At 35.0% G+C, this 21,918-nt stretch overlaps 2 protein-coding genes across 2 annotated transcripts; both read left to right on the top strand.

The window, feature by feature from the left end:
• The first annotated feature begins 1,043 nt into the window (after nucleotides 1–1,043).
• LOC120580903 (putative pentatricopeptide repeat-containing protein At1g12700, mitochondrial) lies at nucleotides 1,044–2,993 on the top strand. The gene has a single exon (XM_039835131.1). It carries the CDS (start codon nucleotides 1,140–1,142, stop codon nucleotides 2,763–2,765), a length of 1,626 nt encoding a protein of 541 aa, XP_039691065.1. The 5' UTR covers nucleotides 1,044–1,139; the 3' UTR covers nucleotides 2,766–2,993.
• A 14,848-nt stretch (nucleotides 2,994–17,841) lies between these two features.
• On the top strand, nucleotides 17,842–20,683 carry LOC25480318 (uncharacterized GPI-anchored protein At4g28100). The gene is made up of 2 exons (XM_013587225.3): nucleotides 17,842–18,664; nucleotides 20,017–20,683. The coding sequence occupies exons 1-2, from the start codon at nucleotides 17,993–17,995 to the stop codon at nucleotides 20,353–20,355; spliced, it is 1,011 nt and encodes a 336-aa protein (XP_013442679.1). The 5' UTR covers nucleotides 17,842–17,992; the 3' UTR covers nucleotides 20,356–20,683.
• Nucleotides 20,684–21,918: the final 1,235 nt, after the last annotated feature.

Below are 21,918 nucleotides of genomic sequence, written 5' to 3'. Positions count from 1 at the left end.
CACTAATATGGTTAGCTGAATAATTAACAATACTACAGTTAACCGTATTGCGCCAAAATAAAGCGATACCACCACATCTACTACTTCGAACTGGAGCAAAACAAGAATCGTAACCCAATAAATAACGGAAATCTTCAATTTTATTAACTTCAACTAGAGTTTCAGACAAGAACAATATATCTGATTTATAGTATTGGACAAGGAATTTTATTTTTGAAATTAAAACTCATTCTTTTACTCAAAGAAAATTTAAACTATGTCAAAAAAAAAAACATTATTTAAAATTTGTTATTAATTTGAGCCAAAAAAACTCGTTTTTAATTTTATTTTTATGTCGATAGACAAAATGAATGAGTTAGATTGAAAATTCAATCATGTATCCAGTTTAGTAAGTATTTTTATGGGTTGAAGTAAAATTTGTGGATTTATTTTATCTAAGAAACCATCAAATTAATCTTTAACTTTATAAAGCGCTTTTAAATAGGTCCCTATGTTTATTAATATTTCAAAAAGATCTCTAATTCTTTTTTTTTTAAAAGGAAAAAGATTTCTAATGTCATTAAACTCTTAAATTATTTCCTATATTTAACCACTTACTTTTAATTGTATTATCATATTTTACCAACTTACTTTCAATTTAATCTCTAAATTTTTTTTGACTGGAATTTAATCTTTAAGAGTGTGTTTGGATGGAGAATTTTGGAAGGAAGGGGAGGGAATATTTTTAAATGATAAAAAAAAGACATTTGTGTTTGTTACACTTTTATGTTAAAAAGTGTAACAAACTAGATGAGTGAGTGTATCTATATTTACTTTTTCATTATATCAATTATATCTTTAAATAATTTTTTCTATGATAAAAATTGTTGTTGGTATCATTAAAAAAAGAATTTTAGATTATATTTTTTTTTTATATTGTTTGTTATAATAAAGATTGTTCTAAGAGAAAAGAATTTGAAAAAAATGTCCATTTTTTGTTCAATGAAACAAACAATTCCCTTTAAATCGAGAAACAACCCAAACATCATATGTTCCTTTCATATGAATCCATTTGAGTAGACACAGAAGTTAGGAAAAGTGGATTCAACGGCAATCGTGCGTTTGTAGCTACAGGGACTTACACTGTCAGTGTTTTAGAAATGACATTCACAATATTAAGGTACGCAACTCCCAATTCGTTTCTTCTTCTTAATCGTCGATTACACATTCAGCCACTTCCTTCTTTCATTGACAATCTCGACGACGCCGTTTCATCATTCAATCACATTCTTCATATGAATAACCATACTCCACCAATCTTTGAATTTAACAAAATTCTATCTTCCCTTGTTAAGATGAATCATTTCAAAATTGCTATTTCATTTTCTCAACAAATGGAACTTAAAGGAATTCAACCTGAAATGTTTACTTTCAACATATTGATTAATTGTTTCTCCCATCTTTGTCAACTCAATTTTGCATTTTCTATGGTGGCCAAGATTCTCAAGTTAGGTTATCAGCCTGATACCGTAACAGTGAATACACTTCTCAGAGGTCTCTGTCTTAATGGCAAGGTTAAAGAAGCCCTTAACTTTCATGATCATGTTATACGAAAGAGGTTTCATCTTGATCAGGTTAGTTATGGGACATTGATCAATGGGTTATGTAAATCCGGAGAAACAAGAGCTGCCCTGCAGTTGCTTAGAAAGATTGAAGGGTTATTATTGGTTAGACCTGATGTCATAATGTACACTGCAATCATCGATAGTTTCTGTAAGGATAAACTCGTAATTGACGCGTATGATTTATATTCTGAAATGATTGTTAAGAAAATTTATCCTAATGTCGTCACTTTCAATAGTTTAATCTATGGATTTTGCATTGTGGGTCAGTTGAAAGAAGCAGTTGGTTTGTTAAATGAAATGTCGTTAAATAACGTCAACCCCAATGTTTACACCTTTAATATTTTGATTGATGGTTTGTGTAAGGAAGGAGAGGTGAAAAAAGCTACAAGTGTGTTATCTGTTATGATAAAACAAGGCGTGGAACCTAATGTTGTTACTTATACTTCTTTGATGGATGGGTATTTCTTGGTAAAAGAAGTCAACAAGGCCAAACATGTATTCAACACTATTTCTCTAAGGGGAGTGACTCCTAATGTTCATAGCTACAGTGTCATGATTAATGGATTATGTAAGAATAAAATGGTGGATGAAGCTGTGAAACTTTTCAAAGAAATGCATTTAAAAAACATGACTCCTAATACTGTTACATACAGTTCACTTATTGATGGACTTTGCAAATCGGGAAGAATCTCTGATGTTTGGGATCTTATAGATGAGATTAATAATAGAGGTCAACCAGCTAATATAATCACTTACAATTCTTTATTAAATGGATTGTGCAAAAACCATCAGGTTGACAAGGCAATTGCGTTGTTAACGAAGATGAAAGACGAAGGAATTCAGCCAGATATGTCTACATACACAACACTTGTTGATGGACTATGCAAAAATGGAAGACTTAAGGATGCACAAAGGATTTATCAGGATCTTCTATGTAAGGGCTACCCATTAAATATTAGAATGTATACTGTGATGATTAATGGGCTTTGTAAAGAGGGTTTTTTCGATGAAGCATTGTCCTTACTCTCACAAATGGAAGACAACGGTTGCATGCCTGATGCTGTAACTTATGAAACTCTTATCAGTGCTTTGTTCAAAAACAACAAGAATGGTAAGGCGGTGAAACTTCTTCGTGAAATGATTGCAAGAGGTTTACTCTAAAGAGTAAAACTAGGTGAGATGCTTTCTAGTTACAATTTGTTATTGTTAAAATTAAGAATCTTTAGATATTCCTTTAATTATAGAACTTCCTAGATTGATTGTTATTACTTCTAGAGTATTCAACTTCCTAGGCTAGTGCTTACTAAATAAGCATTCAATGTATTTATTGTAAAGCCATTATAAATACAAGGTGTGTGATCTCATTATAGACACACAGAGAGTTTACAATGACTTAACATACTTTCTGTCAGCAGAGCATTTGGTTTTATGCATTAGTTTTAGTATTTTTTGAATTTACTCTTGCTCTAGTGCATGTCTTGGAAGGACTTTTTACCTCATAAAACAATTATTAGTTTGGGTTTCATGATTCTGAAGGTGAAAAACACAAGAAGGGGGGGGGGGGGGGGGGGGGGGGTTGAATTGTGTTTTCTTTTTCTCTTAACAAAAATACTTCTTCTGATAAAACTTCAAAAGCAGTTTGATTGCTTCTGATGAAATGATCAGAGTCAGATTGCAGCGGAAAAGAACAGAGCAGAGAAAAGAAAGACAAAGACACAAGCAGTTATCCTGGTTCCTTCCACAACACGGAAGTAGTCCAGTCCCCCTTGCACTTCCAAGGAGATTTCACTATAATCACAAAGATTACAACTGCTCAATACTTTCTAAGTATGAGACTTCACAAAAATGCTCAAGCACACACGCAAGAGTCTTCCAATGCTCAAGCACTAAGCAAGAGACTTCTAATGCTCAAGCACGCAGGCAAGAGACTTCTAATCAAACAAAAATACAGAGAATTGAGTTTGAATTGAACACTTGATATACAATCAGTGGTGTTCACAATACAATACAGAAAAGACTCTAGACTTTGAATTTCTAAGATGTATCAAATCAGTGCAGAAATTCAGTGTGCTTTGTAGAATCAAATTGACAGAGTTTTGGCGCTTTTGAACTTATGTATATCTGTTTAATCTTCAAGTCTTCACTCCTTTATATAGAGGCGTGAAAGAGACGTTGAGATAATCAGCACGTCTAAAGAGTCGTTTGAAATCCTTTGATTATCCACCAGTGATCCTTTGCCTGATTTGGGTGTAGTCCTTTGAAGAATAAGCTTCAAATTCATTCCCATCTTGAGTGTACAAATTCTGCAGGCATGGCTGTTGTTTTGTCTTGTAGCGTAGATAGAAAACAGAGTAGTGGAGGTAGTGGTTGTACACTTGTACTTTGTCAACTCTATTAACGAGAGACAAGTGCTCAGTGCTATCCATATATCCGTTGATACCTCCCTTTCAATTCTTCGTTCTTCTTGGATAAGACTGAATTGAGAATCAGCTACTTTGAATCTTCAGTTTGATTAAAGGATCAAACGTAGCTTCTGGTGAAGATATTGCTTCTGATGAAAACTTTTACTTCTGAAGACCTTCTGCTTCTGATGACGTCATTACTTCAGAAGCACTTCAGCTTCAGGAGCAGTTTTCTTCAGATGCTCATAATTTCTTTTACATTCCATTGTTCTTCCAAGACCTATTGAAATAACTTGAGTAGCCTTTGGTCCTGTACACTTGAACAATTATTAGTAATAACCAATTGACAATTTTTAATACCTTGTTATCATCAAAACTTAATAAGGTTCATTGTGAAACACATTTTGTTCCAACAATCTCCCCCTTTTTGATGATGATAAACAATAGTATTTAAAATGTTCAATTGTTGTTGATCTAATTAATAAGTTGACCACTGGGATAGAGGTTTGTAAGCTCCCCCTGAGTCTAATAGATCTTTAAGGTGAGGTTTGTAAGCTCCCCCTGAGTTCTATTCTTATTAATTAAATTTCAATAAATTACTCATAAAAATCAGATCAGAAGTATTTAAAAAAAAATTAGAAGTGGTTATAGTGGGGCTCAGTGCCTTAAAAATACTATACATTTACTCCCCCTTTTGTCATCAACAAAAAGAATAAAAACAAAAGAAAGAGTAGCAGAGCATATAAACATATAAACCTTAAAAAAATAGTATTTCAGAGCAAAACATATTGAAGGTGAAAAAGCACAAGATCCAGAAACAATGATGATATATATAAAGAAAGGTTAAGATACAAAGACAAAGCTACTAAGAACAAAAGTAAAAAACAAGCTAGTGTTGGGTGTGCAACTAAGGTTGGGCTTGCTTATACAACTGTTCTAAGAGATACTTGATCTGATCATCTTTCTTCTGAAGTAGCTCATCCTTTTCCCTTAATTTCCTTTTATGCCCAGCATGAATTCTTGCAGCCCTTGTGATGTACTCTTCTTCTGGATAGTAAGGAGAGATGTCCAGCAGAGGCACAAAATTCAGCTCTTTCTCCTTAGCTGCTTCATGCATATCATCCAATAGCTTCTTCAGCATAGCAGAGTGAGATGACACACATTTTGTTCTGAGCTGACTCATCAGATCAACAAAGCTCTTCTCCAGATCCATCCACTGATCATAATAGTGAATAGGAGGTACAGGAACTGTTCTGCGAAGAATCAGTGCCTGAATCTCATCACTAAGTCTGATCAGCTGTTCCTCTATATACTCAGTCTCAAAGATACTGTCAGGGATGGTTGAAGGTTCAGATTGAGTTGTATTTGATGTGGAAGGTTGGTCAGAGGTTAAGTCTATTATTGGTGGCTCTGGTTGTTGATCTGGTTCTGTTGTTTGGTCAGAGGCTATTTGTTGGTCAGAAGTTGTTTGCTGGTCAGGAGCAACTTGTTCAGAAGCAACTTGTTCAGAAGCATCTTGTTCAGGAACAGTTTGTTCAGGAACAGTTTGCTCAGGGATGGTTTCTGTTTGTTGGTTTTCTAACACAGTCTCTCCAGGGACTGTCTTAGAGGCCTTTGTGGATGTTGGTTGCATTTCACCACCTAGATGTTTTTCTAAGTTGTGAAGGGTTGAGTTTTCTTGTTGTTGGGGGTTTTCTGAAGTAGTTGCTTCTGAAACTACTTCAGAGGCTTTTTGTGGAGTTTGGTTATTTGGTGAGTTTGTTTGGGTAGGTTTTTGGTTAGGTTCAGGTTGTTGTATACTAACAGGTTCTGGAATATCTGGATATAGTGGATGAGTAGTAGGCAAATTGAATTTCTCACACAGTTTAATCCTATTTTTGGAAAATTCTATTTGAGTTCTCTCATAGTCAAGTGTTCCAAATTCTGTTAGTTTGGTAGGTTTGGTTTTTAGAAGTTTGTCTATGTGTTGGCTAAGGGGTTGGTCATCTGATTCTGTGGATGATGAAGAGGGTGAAGAGGGTAGAGTAGGAAACTGAGTATAAGTTGGAGCTTTGGATGGATTACCTGAAGAAAGAGGTTCTGACTGAGGTGCTTCTGGAGCATTTGTAGAAGGATCTGATGATGTGGCTCCTGAAGCTTGCTTATTCTTCAGGGCTTGAGAAAGCAGAGTTACTCCATGCTGAATAGTTTCTTGCTCTAACTCAGAAGCTAAAGCAGCAACGACGGGAGTAGGCACATACCCTGCAGCTTTGAGACGCTCATCCCTTTCTTTCTCATACAATTCCTTCATCCTTTTCCTTTCTGCTATCTTGGATTCAGAATACTCCCTAGCATACTGCTTTAATTCTTCAGTCATTTCAAAACTGGGCATGACTATAGTCTCAGAAGTTATAGTCCTTTTTGCCTTCTTGGGGCTTGAGTCTTCATCCCAGTTTTCTTCCAATTCTTCCAACATTTCTACCCTTCGTCCTTCAGCTGTCTTCAGATTCCTTGAAGATCTCTTCCTTTTGATGGTCTGAAGAGCAGCTTCTCTTTTCTTTTTGGGACTTGGAGGCTTTTCAGAAGCAGCTTGATCAGAAGCAGCTTGTTCAGAACCAGTTTGTTCAGAAGCAGGTTGTTCTGCTGTTTCTTGAGTACTCCTTGTCCTTTTTGTGATAAGAGGGACATCATCCAAATCCTCCACTTCTTCCTGAATGGTGGACATTGCAGATTTTTCTTTCTTAGCTTTCTGATGCTTCTGAGCACCCTTCTCAGCAGCATCTTCAGCAAGGTATTCTTCCTTGGTGATCTGCTTCTTCTTAGATTTTCTGCCTTTGGCCACAGGCAGATCACCACCATACATCTCTTCAGGGATATCTTTCAAGCTGATCTTCTTGTTGTAGCTTTTGTAGAAGTCCAAGATGTAGGCCCTTTGCACATCCAGGGGATCTTTCTTGCAGATGGGGATGTGATGAGTGACTAGATCAAATATGACATCAGATTCATGCATATCTGTATCTAGTTTCTTGCAAGTTGAAGTCAGCCTCATCTTGACCAGAGTTACCCCATTGATTATTTTTCCTGTGACTGCTCCCAGCTTCTGATTATCATAAATGCCCACATCTTTCAGGGCACTTAGGAGTCCTCCTTCTTGAAAGATTATGGAGAGCAGCCTTCCATAGGGAACGTACTTCCTGTTCTCCATCTGACTCTTCTTGAGTTCCTTGATCATGTATTTAAACATATACTTGGGAACGTTCATTGTTGTTTCCTGAGAGATGGTGTGATGCAGAAAGACTTTGTGACCAAGTGAAGGTTGATCATTTCCTCCACCTTTGGGAAATATGTTCTCATTCTGGATCTTCAGCAGCATTTTCTTTTCCATGCTTAAGGTGCTGTAAGGCTTAGCATCCTTTGATCCGTAAATAGTGTTGTTTACTATTTCCTTCCAAGGGCTTGTTCTGGGGTTAGGAATCTCTTCTCCATCGTATGTCCCAGCAGCATCCCTTCTCATGGCTTGAGAAATCACTTGCTCATTGATTGTTACAGGAATCCCCATGACATTTGATCTAATCTCAGTCCCAGTGAAGGCGAGTAGACCCATTTCTTCTCTGGTTTTTCCTTCCAAAGTAGGATCAACCAGAATCAACTGAGCTTCTTCTTGTTTAGCAGCAACTTTGTCAAAAATTGAAGCTCTTACCTAGAATTGTCTGACCAGCACTTCGTAAGTAGGACCATTGAGAAGACTGAAGTAACTCATCAGCTTCTGCTTCTCGTAGAACTTTACCAAGTCGCACCCATGGTAAGTTAGAGAAGCGAAATCCACTAGATTTTCCGCTTGAATGATTAACTCCCATTCCTCAATAGACATAGTTCTTCCTTTGATCTCATATGCTGGAGTATCTATATCCATATTTGATGACGAACCACCAGCAGAACTTGAAGATGTCATTGATTTGAAGTAGTTTTAGGGTTCTAAGGTGTTTTGAGAGGTTGAGTGAATGCGCTTATTTTCGCAGAGGGTTGAGAAGAAAATAGGAAGTGTTTGTTGTGAAGTGAGAAGTGTGTGAATTGACTTAGTGTTTTTATTAAAACGTTTGCAATTCAGAAGGGACAAACAAACACAGCATTAATGACAAATTGGGGGCGCGTGTAAGTATGTTAAAAAGCAAATAAAACATCATTGCCCTTTTTGTTATACTCCAATACAAATAGACCACGTCAGAGACTCTTCAGAAAACTACCTTTTGGGTAATGGGACAGCTATTACATAAAGTAACTACCAACGTTCCCACTAACCATGCTATTCAGAAGCAAAGAATACCACTTCTGAAGTTTTAGTGCTGACGTCATCTTCAGAAGCACATTTTCCTCAGAACCTCAGTTAAGAGCTTCTGATGAACCAAATGCTTCTGAATAAACTTCAGAACCAAACTTCTTATTCAGAGGCAAGCAATTTTTCAATCAGACACAAAATGCATGTTCAAATTTTTCTTAATAAAATCAAATCTTTCAACAGATAAAGGTTTTGTAAATATATCAGCCCATTGATGTTCAGTATCAATGAATTGTATATCTAAAATCCCTTTTTGAACATAGTCTCTGATAAAATGGTGTTTGATTTCAATATGTTTGGCTCTTGAATGTAGAATTGGATTCTTTGACAAACAAATAGCAGCAGTATTATCACAATAAATGGGAATACTGTTAGCATTAATCTGATAGTCTTCCAACTGATGTTTCATCCAAAGTAGTTGTGTGCAACAACTTGCAGCTGAAATGTATTCTGCTTCTGCTGTAGACATAGCAATAGTTGCTTGTCTTTTGCTTGCCCAGGATATCAGATTCTCTCCCAGGAATTGACAATTTCCACTGGTTGATTTTCTTTCAATCCTATCACCAGCATAATCAGCATCACAGAATCCAATCAACTTATAATCTAGGGATTTCCTATACAGGAGTCCAAGATTAGTTGTTCCTTTCAGATACCTGAAGATTCTCTTAACTACAGTTAAATGAGATTCTCTAGGATCTGATTGAAATCTTGCACACAAGCATACACTGAATAAAATATCAGGTCTAGATGCAGTGAGGTATAACAGAGAACCAATCATACCTCTGTATAACTTCTGGTCTACTACTGTTCCAGTATCTTCTTTGCTTAAGGTGCAAGTTGGATGCATTGGAGTGTTCATCACTTTACAATCTTCTACCTTTAACTTCTTCAGAAGTTCCTTTGTATATTTTGTTTGATGAACATATACTCCTTCTTTACTTTGGTTGATTTGAATTCCAAGAAAGAATTTCAATTCTCCCATCATACTCATTTCAAATTCATCCTGCATTAACTTAGAAATTTTTTTGCAAAGAGATGCATTAGTAGAACCAAATATTATATCATCAACATATATTTGCACAATCAAAATATCTTTCTTAAGAGTCATTCTGAAGAGTGTTGTGTCAACTTGTCCTCTTTCAAAATCATTTTTAATTAAGAAATTACTTAGTCTATCATACCAAGCTCTGGGAGCTTGTTTCAAGCCATATAGTGATTTCTTAAGTTTATAAACATGGTCAGGATGCTTAAGATCCTCAAACCCAGGAGGTTGTTTAATGTACACTTCTTCTTCAATGACACCATTAAGAAAGGCACTTTTGACATCCATTTGATATAATATTATGCCATGATTAATTGCGTAGGATAGAAGTAACCTGATTGCTTCCAATCTTGCAACTGGAGCAAATGTTTCAGTGTAATCAATGCCTTCTTGTTGACTGTAGCCTTGAGCAACAAGTCTGGCTTTGTTTCTGGTTACTTCTCCTTGTTCATTCAGCTTGTTTCTTAATACCCATTTTGTTCCAATAATGTTCTTCTGAAAGGGTTTGGATACTAGATCCCACACATCATTCCTTTGGAATTGATTTAGCTCTTCTTGCATAGCTAATATCCATCCATCATCTGAGAGAGCTTCTTCAATAGTTTTAGGCTCAATTATTGAAAGCAGTCCTATTAATGACTCTTCTTGTCTAAAATGTGATCTTGTTCTTCTAGGACTATCTTTGCTTCCAATGATTAGCTCCTCAGGATGTGAAGATTTGTGCTTGAATTTAGGTTGAATAACCTGCTGAGTGTTATCTTGAAAGTCCTCAGAAGCACTTTCATTCTGTACTATTGGGCTAGGTTCTGCTTCTGAATTAGACTCAGCTTCTGGAATGATTTCAGCTTCTGGACTAGATTCAACTTCTGTATACTTTTCAGAATCAGAAGGTTGATCAGATTCTGATGCATCTTCAGAATCAGTTGTACCTGCATTACTTTCACTTTGCTCTGAAGTTTTACTTCCAGGCTCTCTATCATCAAATTTTACATGCATAGATTCTTCAACACATTGTGTTTCTGAATTATACACTCTGTATGCCTTTGACCTTTCAGAGTAACCTAAAAAGATTCCTCTTTGAGCCTTGGCATCAAATTTCTTCAGATAGTCTTTAGTGTTTAAGATGTAACAAGTACATCCAAACTGATGAAAGTAAGAGATATTGGGTCTTCTTCCTTTAAAGAGTTCATATGCTATTTTCTCCAACATAGGTCTGATATAGATCCTATTTTGAATATAACATGAAGTATTGACTGCTTCTGCCCAAAAATGTTTAGCTAAGTTGTTTTCATGGATCATGGTTCTGGCCATTTCTTGTAAGGTTCTGTTCTTTCTCTCTACAACCCCATTTTGTTGTGGAGTTCTAGGAGAAGAAAACTCATGGAGAATCCCATGTTTTTCACAAAAAAGTTCAAATGGCTCATTTTCAAATTCTCCACCATGATCACTTCTGACTTTCAAAATTTTCAATTCTTTTTCAGATTGTATTTGAGTGCAGAAGCTGCTAAACACTTCACATGCATAGTCTTTACTTTTAATGAATTTTACCCAAGTCCATCTGCTGTAATCATCAACAATGACTAATCCATATTTACTTCCATATAAAGATGCAGTGTTAACTGGACTAAAAAGATCAATATGGAGTAATTCTAAGGGTCTGGAGGTTGATACAATGTCTTTAGATTTGAAAGAACTTTTCACAATTTTCCCTTTCTGACATGCACCACAAAGTGCATCTGAATGATAATCAATGTTAGGCAATCCTTTGACCAGTTGTAACTTGCTAATTTTAGAAATTAATCTCCAATTAGCATGTCCCAACCTTTTATGTCATACCCATTTTTATCATTCATTGACAGAAGGCAAACTACCTTCTGATCAGCCAGATCAGAGAAATTTATTTTATAGACATTCTCAACTCTCTTTCCCTTGAATGTAATGGATTTGTCATCCTTGTTGACTAGTGTGCAGTTGGTCTTACTGAACGTTACATCATACCCATTGTCACAAAATTGACTAATGCTCAATAGGTTATGCTTCAGACCATCTACTAGCCACACATTATTAATTGAGATGGAGGAATTACCAATAGTACCTGTACCAATGATCTTTCCAGTTTGGTTGCCACCAAACTTCACTTCTCCTCCATCTTTCATTGTAAGGGTAAGGAACAAAGCTTTCTCTCCAGTCATGTGCCTTGAACATCCGCTGTCTAGGTACCATGACCTTTGTTTCTCTCTTGCCCTTAAGCACACCTGCATTTTTGGCCAATTCAGATTTAGGTACCCATATCTTCATGGGTCCTTTTGGGTTAGTTTTGGAGGTTTTACTTTTCCTCCCTTGTACCTTAGGGTGAATGCTGAGTGGCTTCTGATCATTCAATACTTTAGGTTTGACACCTTTTGGTATTGTTTTCTCAGAAGCAGTAGCTGCTTTGTTCTTCTGATCCTTTTGTTTTGGGATTTTAGATTCTGGTTTAATCAGATTTTGATAAACAGGTTCTGATCTTTTCAGAATTTTAATCTTTTGACTCTTAGGATCAGATTTTGTCATCACCTTGATCTTAAGGTTTTCTGGCTTTGATGTGATCTTAGCCTGTGAACCAGAAGCTTCAGGTTTTGACTGAACAGCAGTTACAGCATTTGTACCTTCAGGCACAAAGGTGGATTTCAATCCATCCTTGATACAATCACAGTAGCTCTTGAGACTGTATTCTTTGGATTTCTCCTCAGAATATCCAATCCCTTTGCCTTTGTTCTTGTATGTGCTGTAGATCATAGAAGCAACTTTGCTTCTGTCTATTCCAGCCATAATAAAATCATCCAAGGCAATCTCATGTTTATTGCCTGAACCTTTATCACATTTTTCTTGTAGCTTCTGACAAAGACTCTTGAGTCTATCTTCATATGTTGTTGATATGAGGTTAAACCCTTTGAGTTCTTCTTCAGAAGCTTTCAGTTCCAATAGAGTTGACTTTTGTTGTTTCATCAAATCAACATATTTTTCTTTTAAATCTGTCAACTCATTGGTTCTGTGTTCAAACAGTGATAAAAGTTCTTTTAGAGAATCAACAAGTTCTTGTCTAGGGATTTTGGAATATACCTCATTTTCATCTTCTGAATCTGATTCAGCTTCTGATACTGCTTCTGATGATACTGTTGCCACTAACCCCATGGCTGCCTTAGCATCATCATCAGCTTCTTCTTTATCAGAACCAGATTCACTATCCAAATCTTCCCAGGTCGCCATCAAGCTCTTTTTGATTTGCTTTCTGAATTTACTGGAGTTGAAGCTTGATTTCTTGGATTTGCCTTTAAACTTCTCCTTCTGAAGATCAGGGCAATCAGCAATGAAATGACCAGGCTTCTTACAATTGAAGCATCCCTTCTGATCTTCTTTCTTGGAGTTCTTGTAACTACCTCTCTTGCTCAAAAATTTCTTCTGCTTCCTTGCCAGATACTCAAGCTTGTTGGACAGCATAGCCATCTTTACAGATTGATCTTCATCAGAATCTCCATCAGGTGATTCTTCTTCAGATTCACTGGCTTTGTAGGCTTTGGAAGATTTTGAGGTCTTTCCTTTAGATGGTAAAGCAATGGATTTACTCTTCTTAGAGGTTTCATGCTCATTTAAACTCATTTCATGCACTTTGAGTGAGCTAACAAGATCTTCAACACTTAAAGTATTTAGATCCTTAGCTTCCTCAATAGCATTTACTTTGGGTCTCCATCTTGAAGGTAAGCTTCTCAAAATCTTACTAACATGATCAGAAGCAACATAGCTTTTCTTCAGTATTTGCAATCCAGAAACTAAAGTTTGAAATCTTGAGTACATTTCTTCTATACTCTCATCATCCTTCATTCTGAAAAGTTCATACTGATAAACTAGCATCAAAGCTTTAGCCTCTTTTACTTTCTTGCTGCCTTCAAAGTTTGCACATAGAGAAGCAAACATAGCCTTCGCAGTAGATTTGTCACTCATCTTCATGTATTCGGTGCGAGGTATAGAAGCCACAATGATTCCTCTTATCTTGTGGTGTTTCTTATAAAGCTTCTTCTGAGCAGGAGTATGTATTCTTCTGTCTATAGCAGCTCCTTCTTCATCCAAATCCAGATCATCAACTCCATCTTCCAGTATGTCCCATAACTCTTCATCCAATCCCATGATAAAGCTGTACATATTAGTTTTCCACCATGAAAACTCTTCTGGATTTCCATTAAACTTTGGAGCTTTTCCAGAGTCTGTTTTCTTGTCAGCAGTATCATAGTCATGCTTGACACTTGTGTATTTTGTAGTAACTGATTCCTCATCTCCAGACATGTTTTTCTAATAGATCTTGAACTGTAACACGGTTAAGTGCTGTGATAACAGAGCATGCTCTGATACCAATTGAAGGTGAAAAACACAAGAAGAGGGGGTTGAATTGTGTTTTCTTTTTCTCTTAAAAAAAATACTTCTTCTGATAAAACTTCAGAAGCAGTTTGATTGCTTCTGATGAAATTATCAGAGTCAGATTGCAGCGGAAAAGAACAGAGCAGAGAAAAGAAAGACAAAGACACAAGCAGTTATCCTGGTTCCTTCCACAACACGGAAGTAGTCCAGTCCCCCTTGCACTTCTAAGGAGATTTCATTATAATCACAAAGATTACAACTACTCAATACTTTCTAAGTATGAGACTTCACAAAAATGCTCAAGCACACACGCAAGAGTCTTCCAATGCTCAAGCACTAAGCAAGAGACTTCTAATGCTCAAGCACGCAGGCAAGAGACTTCTAATCAAACAAAAATACAGAGAATTGAGTTTGAATTGAACACTTGATATACAATCAGTGGTGTTCACAATACAATACAGAAAAGACTCTAGACTTTGAATTTCTAAGATGTATCAAATCAGTGCAGAAATTCAGTGTGCTTTTTAGAATCAAATTGACAGAGTTTTGGCGCTTTTGAACTTATGTATATCTGTTTAATCTTCAAGTCTTCACTCCTTTATATAGAGGCGTGAAATAGACGTTGAGATAATCAGCACGTCTAAAGAGTCGTTTGAAATCCTTTGATTATCCACCAGTGATCCTTTGCCTGATTTGGGTGTAGTCCTTTGAAGAATAAGCTTCAAATTCATTCCCATCTTGAGTGTACAAATTCTGCAGGCATGGCTGTTGTTTTGTCTTGTAGCGTAGACAGAAAACAGAGTAGTGGAGGTAGTGGTTGTACACTTGTACTTTGTCAACTCTATTAACGAGAGACAAGTGATCAGTGCTATCCATATATTCGTTGATACCTCCCTTTCAATTCTTCGTTCTTCTTGGATAAGACTGAATTGAGAATCAGCTACTTTGAATCTTCAGTTTGATTAAAGGATCAAACGTAGCTTCTGGTGAAGATATTGCTTCTGATGAAAACTTTTGCTTCTGAAGACCTTCTGCTTCTGATGACGTCATTACTTCAGAAGCACTTCAGCTTCAGGAGCAGTTTTCTTCAGATGCTCAGAATTTCTTTTACATTCCATTGTTCTTCCAAGACCTATTGAAATAACTTGAGTAGCCTTTGGTCCTGTACACTTGAACAATTATTAGTAATAACCAATTGACAATTTTTAATACCTTGTTATCATCAAAACTTAATAAGGTTCATTGTGAAACACATTTTGTTCCAACAGATTCATTTATTATGTCTTGGCTGAAAATGGCATACTGTTGTATTGTATCTGTCCACTCTGAAGTTGATAGCGGCGTCCCTTAGACGCTATGTGAAACATCGCTGTGTTGCGTTTTTCAGTAGCGGATTCAGGGTTGATACAGTGAAGCAAACATTCCATTGTCCATTTCATTTGTCTCAGTTGCATCTACAGTTTTTTGCACATATTGACATGTACATGATTGCCCTTGACTGGGTTTAAGCCACAGTTTTTTTTTTTTTTTGAGGGATGGGTTTAAGCCACAGTTGTATGGTGATATAATTACTCTTTGATGTCGTCTATCTCCTTTACTTCATTTCTTTGCTGATTTTCCTTCATTTAGCACAGGAAGCAGGATGTAGAACTCATGCATACATAATGTATATTATAATGTAATGTAAAGCATTATGTATACATGCTATTATTGAGGAAACACTAATTTTGATACTTAAATATGTGAAGGCACTGTTAATATAGTCTTTGAATGTATTAAAATTGCAAAAATATCTCTAAGTGTGTCTTTTGTTAGTAATTTTGTGGACCAAATTGACTAACGGAAGATACATTCAAGGATAAAACTAACCGAAGACACATTTGACGGCCAAGTTGATTAATAACACATTTGTGGGAGGCGTTATTAAAATTACAAAAATATTCTCTAATGTGTCTCTAGGTGATCAGTTTGATCTTTAAATTTGTCTTTCGTTAATCAGTTTGGTTCTTAAATTTGTCTTTCGTTAATTAGTTTAGTGGTCAAATGTGATTTTTGTTAGTTAGTTTAGTCATGTTAAGATACTCTGGTGCTTGAGTGAGTTTGTTTCTTAAGTGTTTGCTAGGAGAAGTGGAATATGATGCATACCTTTGGTTAGTATTGCTATTAGAGGAGGGGATTATGTATTGTCTTCTTGTGCTGAGTACCTTGGGGTTTAGGACTGAGTATTGGCTTATAACAAAGGTAGATATCCTCTATTGTGAGGATATATGTCATCACTGTTGGATACAATTCCTGCACAATCATAAAAAGGATTCTGGTATGGGGAATTGGAGGCAACTAGGGTTTGACTCTTCTTCATGAGTTGAATTATGATTGGGCTTATATCATCTCTTTATGTATGCCATAATATGCAGGATTGAAAGGTATTTAATTAAGAAGTTTTTTTTTTTTTTTCCAACCCTTTCACATGTGGTTCGGATTATATAATCTAATACTCCCTCCGTCTCACAATAATTGTCTCTTTACCATTTTTTCTTTTTCTTAAAATAATTGTCACTTTAGAATACCGATGCAACATTTATTACTTCCTCCGGTCCTATTTATATAAAACATTTGACTTTTTTGATTCGTTGCATAAATGATGCATTTGATCTATACTCTAGACTAATACATCAATTATTCAATGAATCTAAAAAATTAATTTTTTCTTATAAATAAGACCGGAGGGAGTATTATTTTCCATTATTATACCCTTATTTATTGAATTTAATCCAACTTAACTACTCCACTGACTACAATTAATACGGGTGTTTAAGTAAATGATACTAATTTTACCATCAAAATCAACATAATTAATCATTTTCTTAATAACCGTGTATAAATCTTAAACGACTATTATTTAGAGATGGAGGGAGTATGTTGTAGGTAGGGCGTTGGATTTTTTGAAAGATAGCGTTGGATTGTATAAACATTTTGGGTTATACAATCTAAAATGTTGTATGCCCAAATGATCCGCAACTTTCAGCAAAACCAATGATCCAACCACCTAGAAAATTCTTCAGAAGATCCCCAAATCCTGATCTACCAGGATTATTAATCGAACTATCATTACCATAACTTTAATCACATTATTTGGACGAGGCTTCCAAGAACCCAATCTAGGAGTATGGATAGGAGAGGGACCATCAAAAATCTTCTTGGTGGAATTACAAGGAGAGTAAGTTTGGCTGAGAATAATCCTAATTGGGTAATCAATGTCTGAGAAAGTTTCATTTCATCATTTTTAGACTTCCAAATAAATCAACATCCAATAAAGTGTGTTATACTAACCGGTTACATACATCTTGAACAACTGCATGGTTAGTTGATTATAGTGGAACGTGGGTTCAATCCGCTCCATGCATTTAGTGTGTGTGTGACTTGTGTCACTAAACTCTTTGGAAAAAAGGAAGTAAAAGATGATAAAGCTATATTAATTGTTTACTATGATTATGAATGACATGTAAGAGAAGAATAAAGTTTGCAACAACTGCTGGTGGAAACAATTAAGACATGTGCACTCTCTCTCGTGCTCTCTCACTCAACAAATTAAAAACCCTCTCATTCATGTGAAAACTCTAACCATCCCTCTACAGCCAACCACACATAATAATTCATCATTAAATACAATTTACCTAACCTACTAGTAATGTCTTAGCATGTTTGTCCCTGTCCACATATATGCCATAGTAATCAAGGTGTTCATGAAATCATATTTTTAAACCCTAACTTCATTTTAAGGGGAAGTTTTGCATAGTCACAACCATTTTGGTTACACTACTTAAACACACACATATTTGAAAGAAAAAAAAATATAGAAAGAAAAAGAATTTAATGATGTGTATTTTTTGTTGGTGTGCTCAAATTATGTGTTCAAATAGTTGTGACCAATAAAGTATTTTCGTCATTCTAAATTCAAGTAAATTTATTCTAGATTTGAGTAAGTATGATGATATATATATGTCTAATTAATCGAAGATGGAATCTAAGTAATTATGAATGTTTATTATTTAGTTATGTTAAAAAATAAATTTTCCTATGGGTACAATTTCAGAACTAAATTCCCTATTGACTCTTTTTTTTTCCTTTGCTTTTTCCTTTGTTCCTACCCAATATATAACTTAGACTCTTGATTCTTTATCACAAGAAAAAGTGCACTTTCCTTCCATTCTCATCATCTTAGACCTTCAACACCATCATGTCATTATCACTTCCACTTCCACTTCCATATCAAATGATCCTTTTCCTCTACATTCTCTTCTTCCCTTCCTACATGAGTCTCACTCATCCTAACTCAACATCATCAACCCTTAATCCCATTTTCCCAACAACATTAACAATCCCTTCATTCCAAGAACAGTCTTATGTTAAAGGCTGTCCTTTATCTCTCTCAAATGAACTCTTCAATGGCATAGAAAGTGCATGTAGTTCATCAAAACATGGTTCTAATAGTAAACTCGACCGTAGCCGATGTTGTCCGATTCTTGCAGCATGGTTATACTCTTCATACTCCTCCACTGCCCTTGGAAACCATTCATCATCATCGTCGTCGTCATCAAGATCATCATTTGACATGCCTTTGGTGCCAGATGACTCAGAAACATGTGTGGATGGTTTGGAAAAGGCTTTGAAAGTGAGAGGAATTGAGCTTATAAAACCAAATGAGAGTTGTGATTTGGTATATTGTTATTGTGGAATTAGACTGCATCCTTTTAACTGTCCTGATGCATTTTCTGTTACAAAAAGTGGAGAACTTGTTGGAGATGGAAGTGTGAGGAGGTTGGAGAAGAATTGCTTGAGTAAGAAGAAAAATGGTAATGGATTTCAAGGTCTTGGTGGATGTTCTAAGTGCTTGAATAGTCTCTATTTGGTGAGTTTTCCTTCTACAAAAATTATAATTTTTTCTTCTATCTATGATATGTTTTGATGTTCTTTGTTTGGTATTTTGTGACATTGAATTTGATGGATCTTGTTGAAAATTGATGAAGATTGGACTCTGTTTGGATAAACAACTTAATGAAGTGTTTATAGTATAAGTACTTACCATATACTCCGGAATGAAATATAAGCAAAAATGGTAGTTAAAAAGTTGACGTACCTCGACTAAATTTTAAACTCCGTTTTTTGCTTATATTTCATTCCGGAGTAAGTGTTTCATGGGCTAGCTTATTTGAGCTTGTCTACTGACATAAGCACTTGTGAGCTTGTTTGTGAGAGTTTATGGAAACAACTTATGCATTGTCAATAAGTTGTTTTAATCTTGTTTCCGTAAGCTTTCTAGCATAGCTTATTAAAACAGCTTATAGTTTATATGAAAACGGTTTGACTTTATTTTATCTCTTTTTTATAGAAATAGATTATATATAAGCACATATATGAGAAACACTTATCCTATAAGCGATAAACTAATCTGTTATCTAAGTATTAATGTATGATGGTTGCTTTTTTAAGTGTTTTTTCAATGCTTTGGAGCTCTGTAGTTCATAGACCACAGGTAGACTTTAATGTCATCAATTCAAGCTATTAAATAAACCTTAATGTTTCTAGAAATTAAGCACATGCAATGTCACTATCTTGGTACAACAGAATAACTGTAGTTTAGATATGGAGTGGAGAAGACAGTTGAGAGTTAAGTGTATTCAATTGTCACTTTTGCTAACTCTCTTTTGATAACTTTGGTTGCAAAATAATATCAAGGAAAGCAAGATTTATTTGTTATGTTTATGACAATAAAGGGTTATTAGTAAAATATGAAAACTACATAAACCTAGCAAATTTGGATGTTCTTTTTCTTAGTGAAAGGTGTCACAAATGTTCTTTGTTGCATTATTCTAATTTTCTACCTCAACCAATATAATAGATTAATTAATTGCATTTTTGTCACACTATTTTATTTTGGACAAATGTGAGTGGTTAATCTGTTAGAGCGAGAGAGAGTTTATTAGCACCAGAGATTGAACCCTAAACCTTCTTCTTAATACAACTTCGTCGTGCCAACCCGTATTAGCGGGCTACACCTTCAGACACACATTTTTTCACACACTTAAACTTTGATTAGGTAGTGATCTAGTGTTTTAACCTTGAAGTAGAGTTTTGAAGATATCTCTTTGAGTAAATGTTACAGCAACCAAAATGTTTGTTACTTAAAAAGCTTTGATGCACCAAACCTCTTTTGTGCTATCATCATTCATATTCTAAAATTGAAACATTACTTCTAAGCAGCTTAACAAAAAGACTTCAAATTTAAGCAAAGAAGAAGACAGGACCACAAAGATTCACAACAAAGATTGTGAGCTAATGGGCTTGACATGGCTTCTGTCGAAGAATCGGACGGCTTATATTCACACGGTTACTAACGTTCTTCGTGCTTTGTTGTTGAACAAAGATGGATCTAAACCACAATCATGCACTCTAAATAGTGATGGAATGCCTCTAGCTGTTGATTCATCTGAGTTCTATGATCAATCTTCATCAACCAAACTCCAACAAACTTTGTCTCTTTCTTTGTTGTTGTTACTTTGTTTGGTACAATATATGCATGTTATTGTGCTATCTTCATGACTCAAATCAGAACAAAAAGATATTGGTCTCAAACATGTCATTTTTTAGATTTTATAATCCTTATTTTGGTGCTTAGGGATGCAATTTTATGTTGTTAGTAATTGAGATAGTGTAAGGGTAATTAATTGATATGAAAGAAAAATACTAGTAGTATCTAATTAGTGTTAGAATGTTGTTAGAAGCTAGCACTAAAAAATATAGGGTTTTTATTTTGGTGGGCCAGAGACAAATGCGTTGTTTTAAAAGAGAAACATTTGGGACTTGTTTGTGTGGCTTCCCTTTGAGACTTTTATGAGCTTCATAAGATATTTATGAACACCTTACTTTATATCCATATATGTTCTATTGTCTACATTTAATGTGGTGAGGTGGTAGAGAATTGTTGTTAGTTAAATTATTCCAAGGACAAAGATATGTCACAAGTTCAGTATGAAGAGAATTGAATTCTGCAAGGAAAAACCTCATAGTAAAAAAAGAGAAGTTAATGACATTTTGTCTAGGTGAGGTCATGATAATTAAGCTTATATCCATGTTAAAGTTGGAGTAAGCAATGGTAATTAGAGCTTAATTGGAAGATAAAAATGTCAAACGGTAAAAATGGTCTTCTAAATATGTATTAAAGAAGCATATTCATAAAAATGGTAAAAATGGCCTTTTTTGTAGGAATGTTTTGTATGCAGCAGAATTCTTGTAAAAATTGCATGTAGGATTATGAAAAATCACGAAGTTGTTTTTGAAGGAATGAAAATCACAAAGTTGGGCTGGGCTGTGGGTCACACTGGGCCTTTACTTTGTTCTCGGGTATTAGTTTGGGCTTGTAATTTTGGGCTTAACCCATCTGTAACGGAAGATTGTCCCTTTTCACACCCTATGAGTTTCTCGCACACCATAATAGGATTTTAGAATCCAAAATGTTTCAACGTATTTTTAGAGGTTTTTATGAGGGGTTTATGTCGTTCGGATTCTATAATCCGAACTGCATAAGGCCAGCAGCAAAGCTAGCAAAAAGTTTATGTAGGGGCCAACTATAAAAAAAAAAAATTACTCGAAAAAAATATATAAAAACTATATTTAAAACCAACATATTAAATTGAAAGATAAAGTATGTTTTTAGTCTCATAGATTGTAATTTTTAAGGTTTAGTCCTTAAAGACATTTTATGCAATTTTTGTCTCGATTTTTTAAAATTTCACTAAACAAATGTTTTTGGTCTTACATTTAATTTCTATAACAAAAAATCAAGGACTAAAATTAAACAAAATTGTATGAACTTAACTTAAAAATTGCAAGTATTGTAGAGACTAAGAACAAATTTAGTCTGCAAATTAATCAATACAGAACAAAAATCACAACAATTTTTACTTATATGAAATGTAAACTAATATGTTATTTGCAATAAACTTATTGTTCATTTAATCTGTTTATGACTATTGTCTTGATAATTTTTATTGTTGACAAAGTTTTCCCTATAATTGTTATCGAGACTGAAAGTATCAAACCAATATAAATAAATCTATCAATCACGTAATAATATTTTTACTTTTTTATTTATCTTAATTTTCG

The sequence above is a fragment of the Medicago truncatula genome, chromosome 6, assembly GCF_003473485.1.
Source record: "Medicago truncatula cultivar Jemalong A17 chromosome 6, MtrunA17r5.0-ANR, whole genome shotgun sequence".
Classification (NCBI taxonomy): Eukaryota; Viridiplantae; Streptophyta; class Magnoliopsida; order Fabales; family Fabaceae; genus Medicago; species Medicago truncatula.
The sequence above is the reverse complement of the archived record's forward strand: the minus strand, read 5'-3'. Positions and strand labels throughout refer to the sequence as shown.

Excerpts from the sequence above, each read along its gene's own strand:
- LOC120580903 (XM_039835131.1), top strand. The coding sequence starts at position 1,140 with ATGACATTCACAATATTAAGGTACGCAACTCCCAATTCGTTTCTTCTT.
- LOC25480318 (XM_013587225.3), top strand. The coding sequence starts at position 17,993 with ATGTCATTATCACTTCCACTTCCACTTCCATATCAAATGATCCTTTTC. Across the intron at positions 18,665-20,016 it reads GCTTGAATAGTCTCTATTTG|CTTAACAAAAAGACTTCAAA; the intron begins GTGAGTTTTCCT and ends ACTTCTAAGCAG.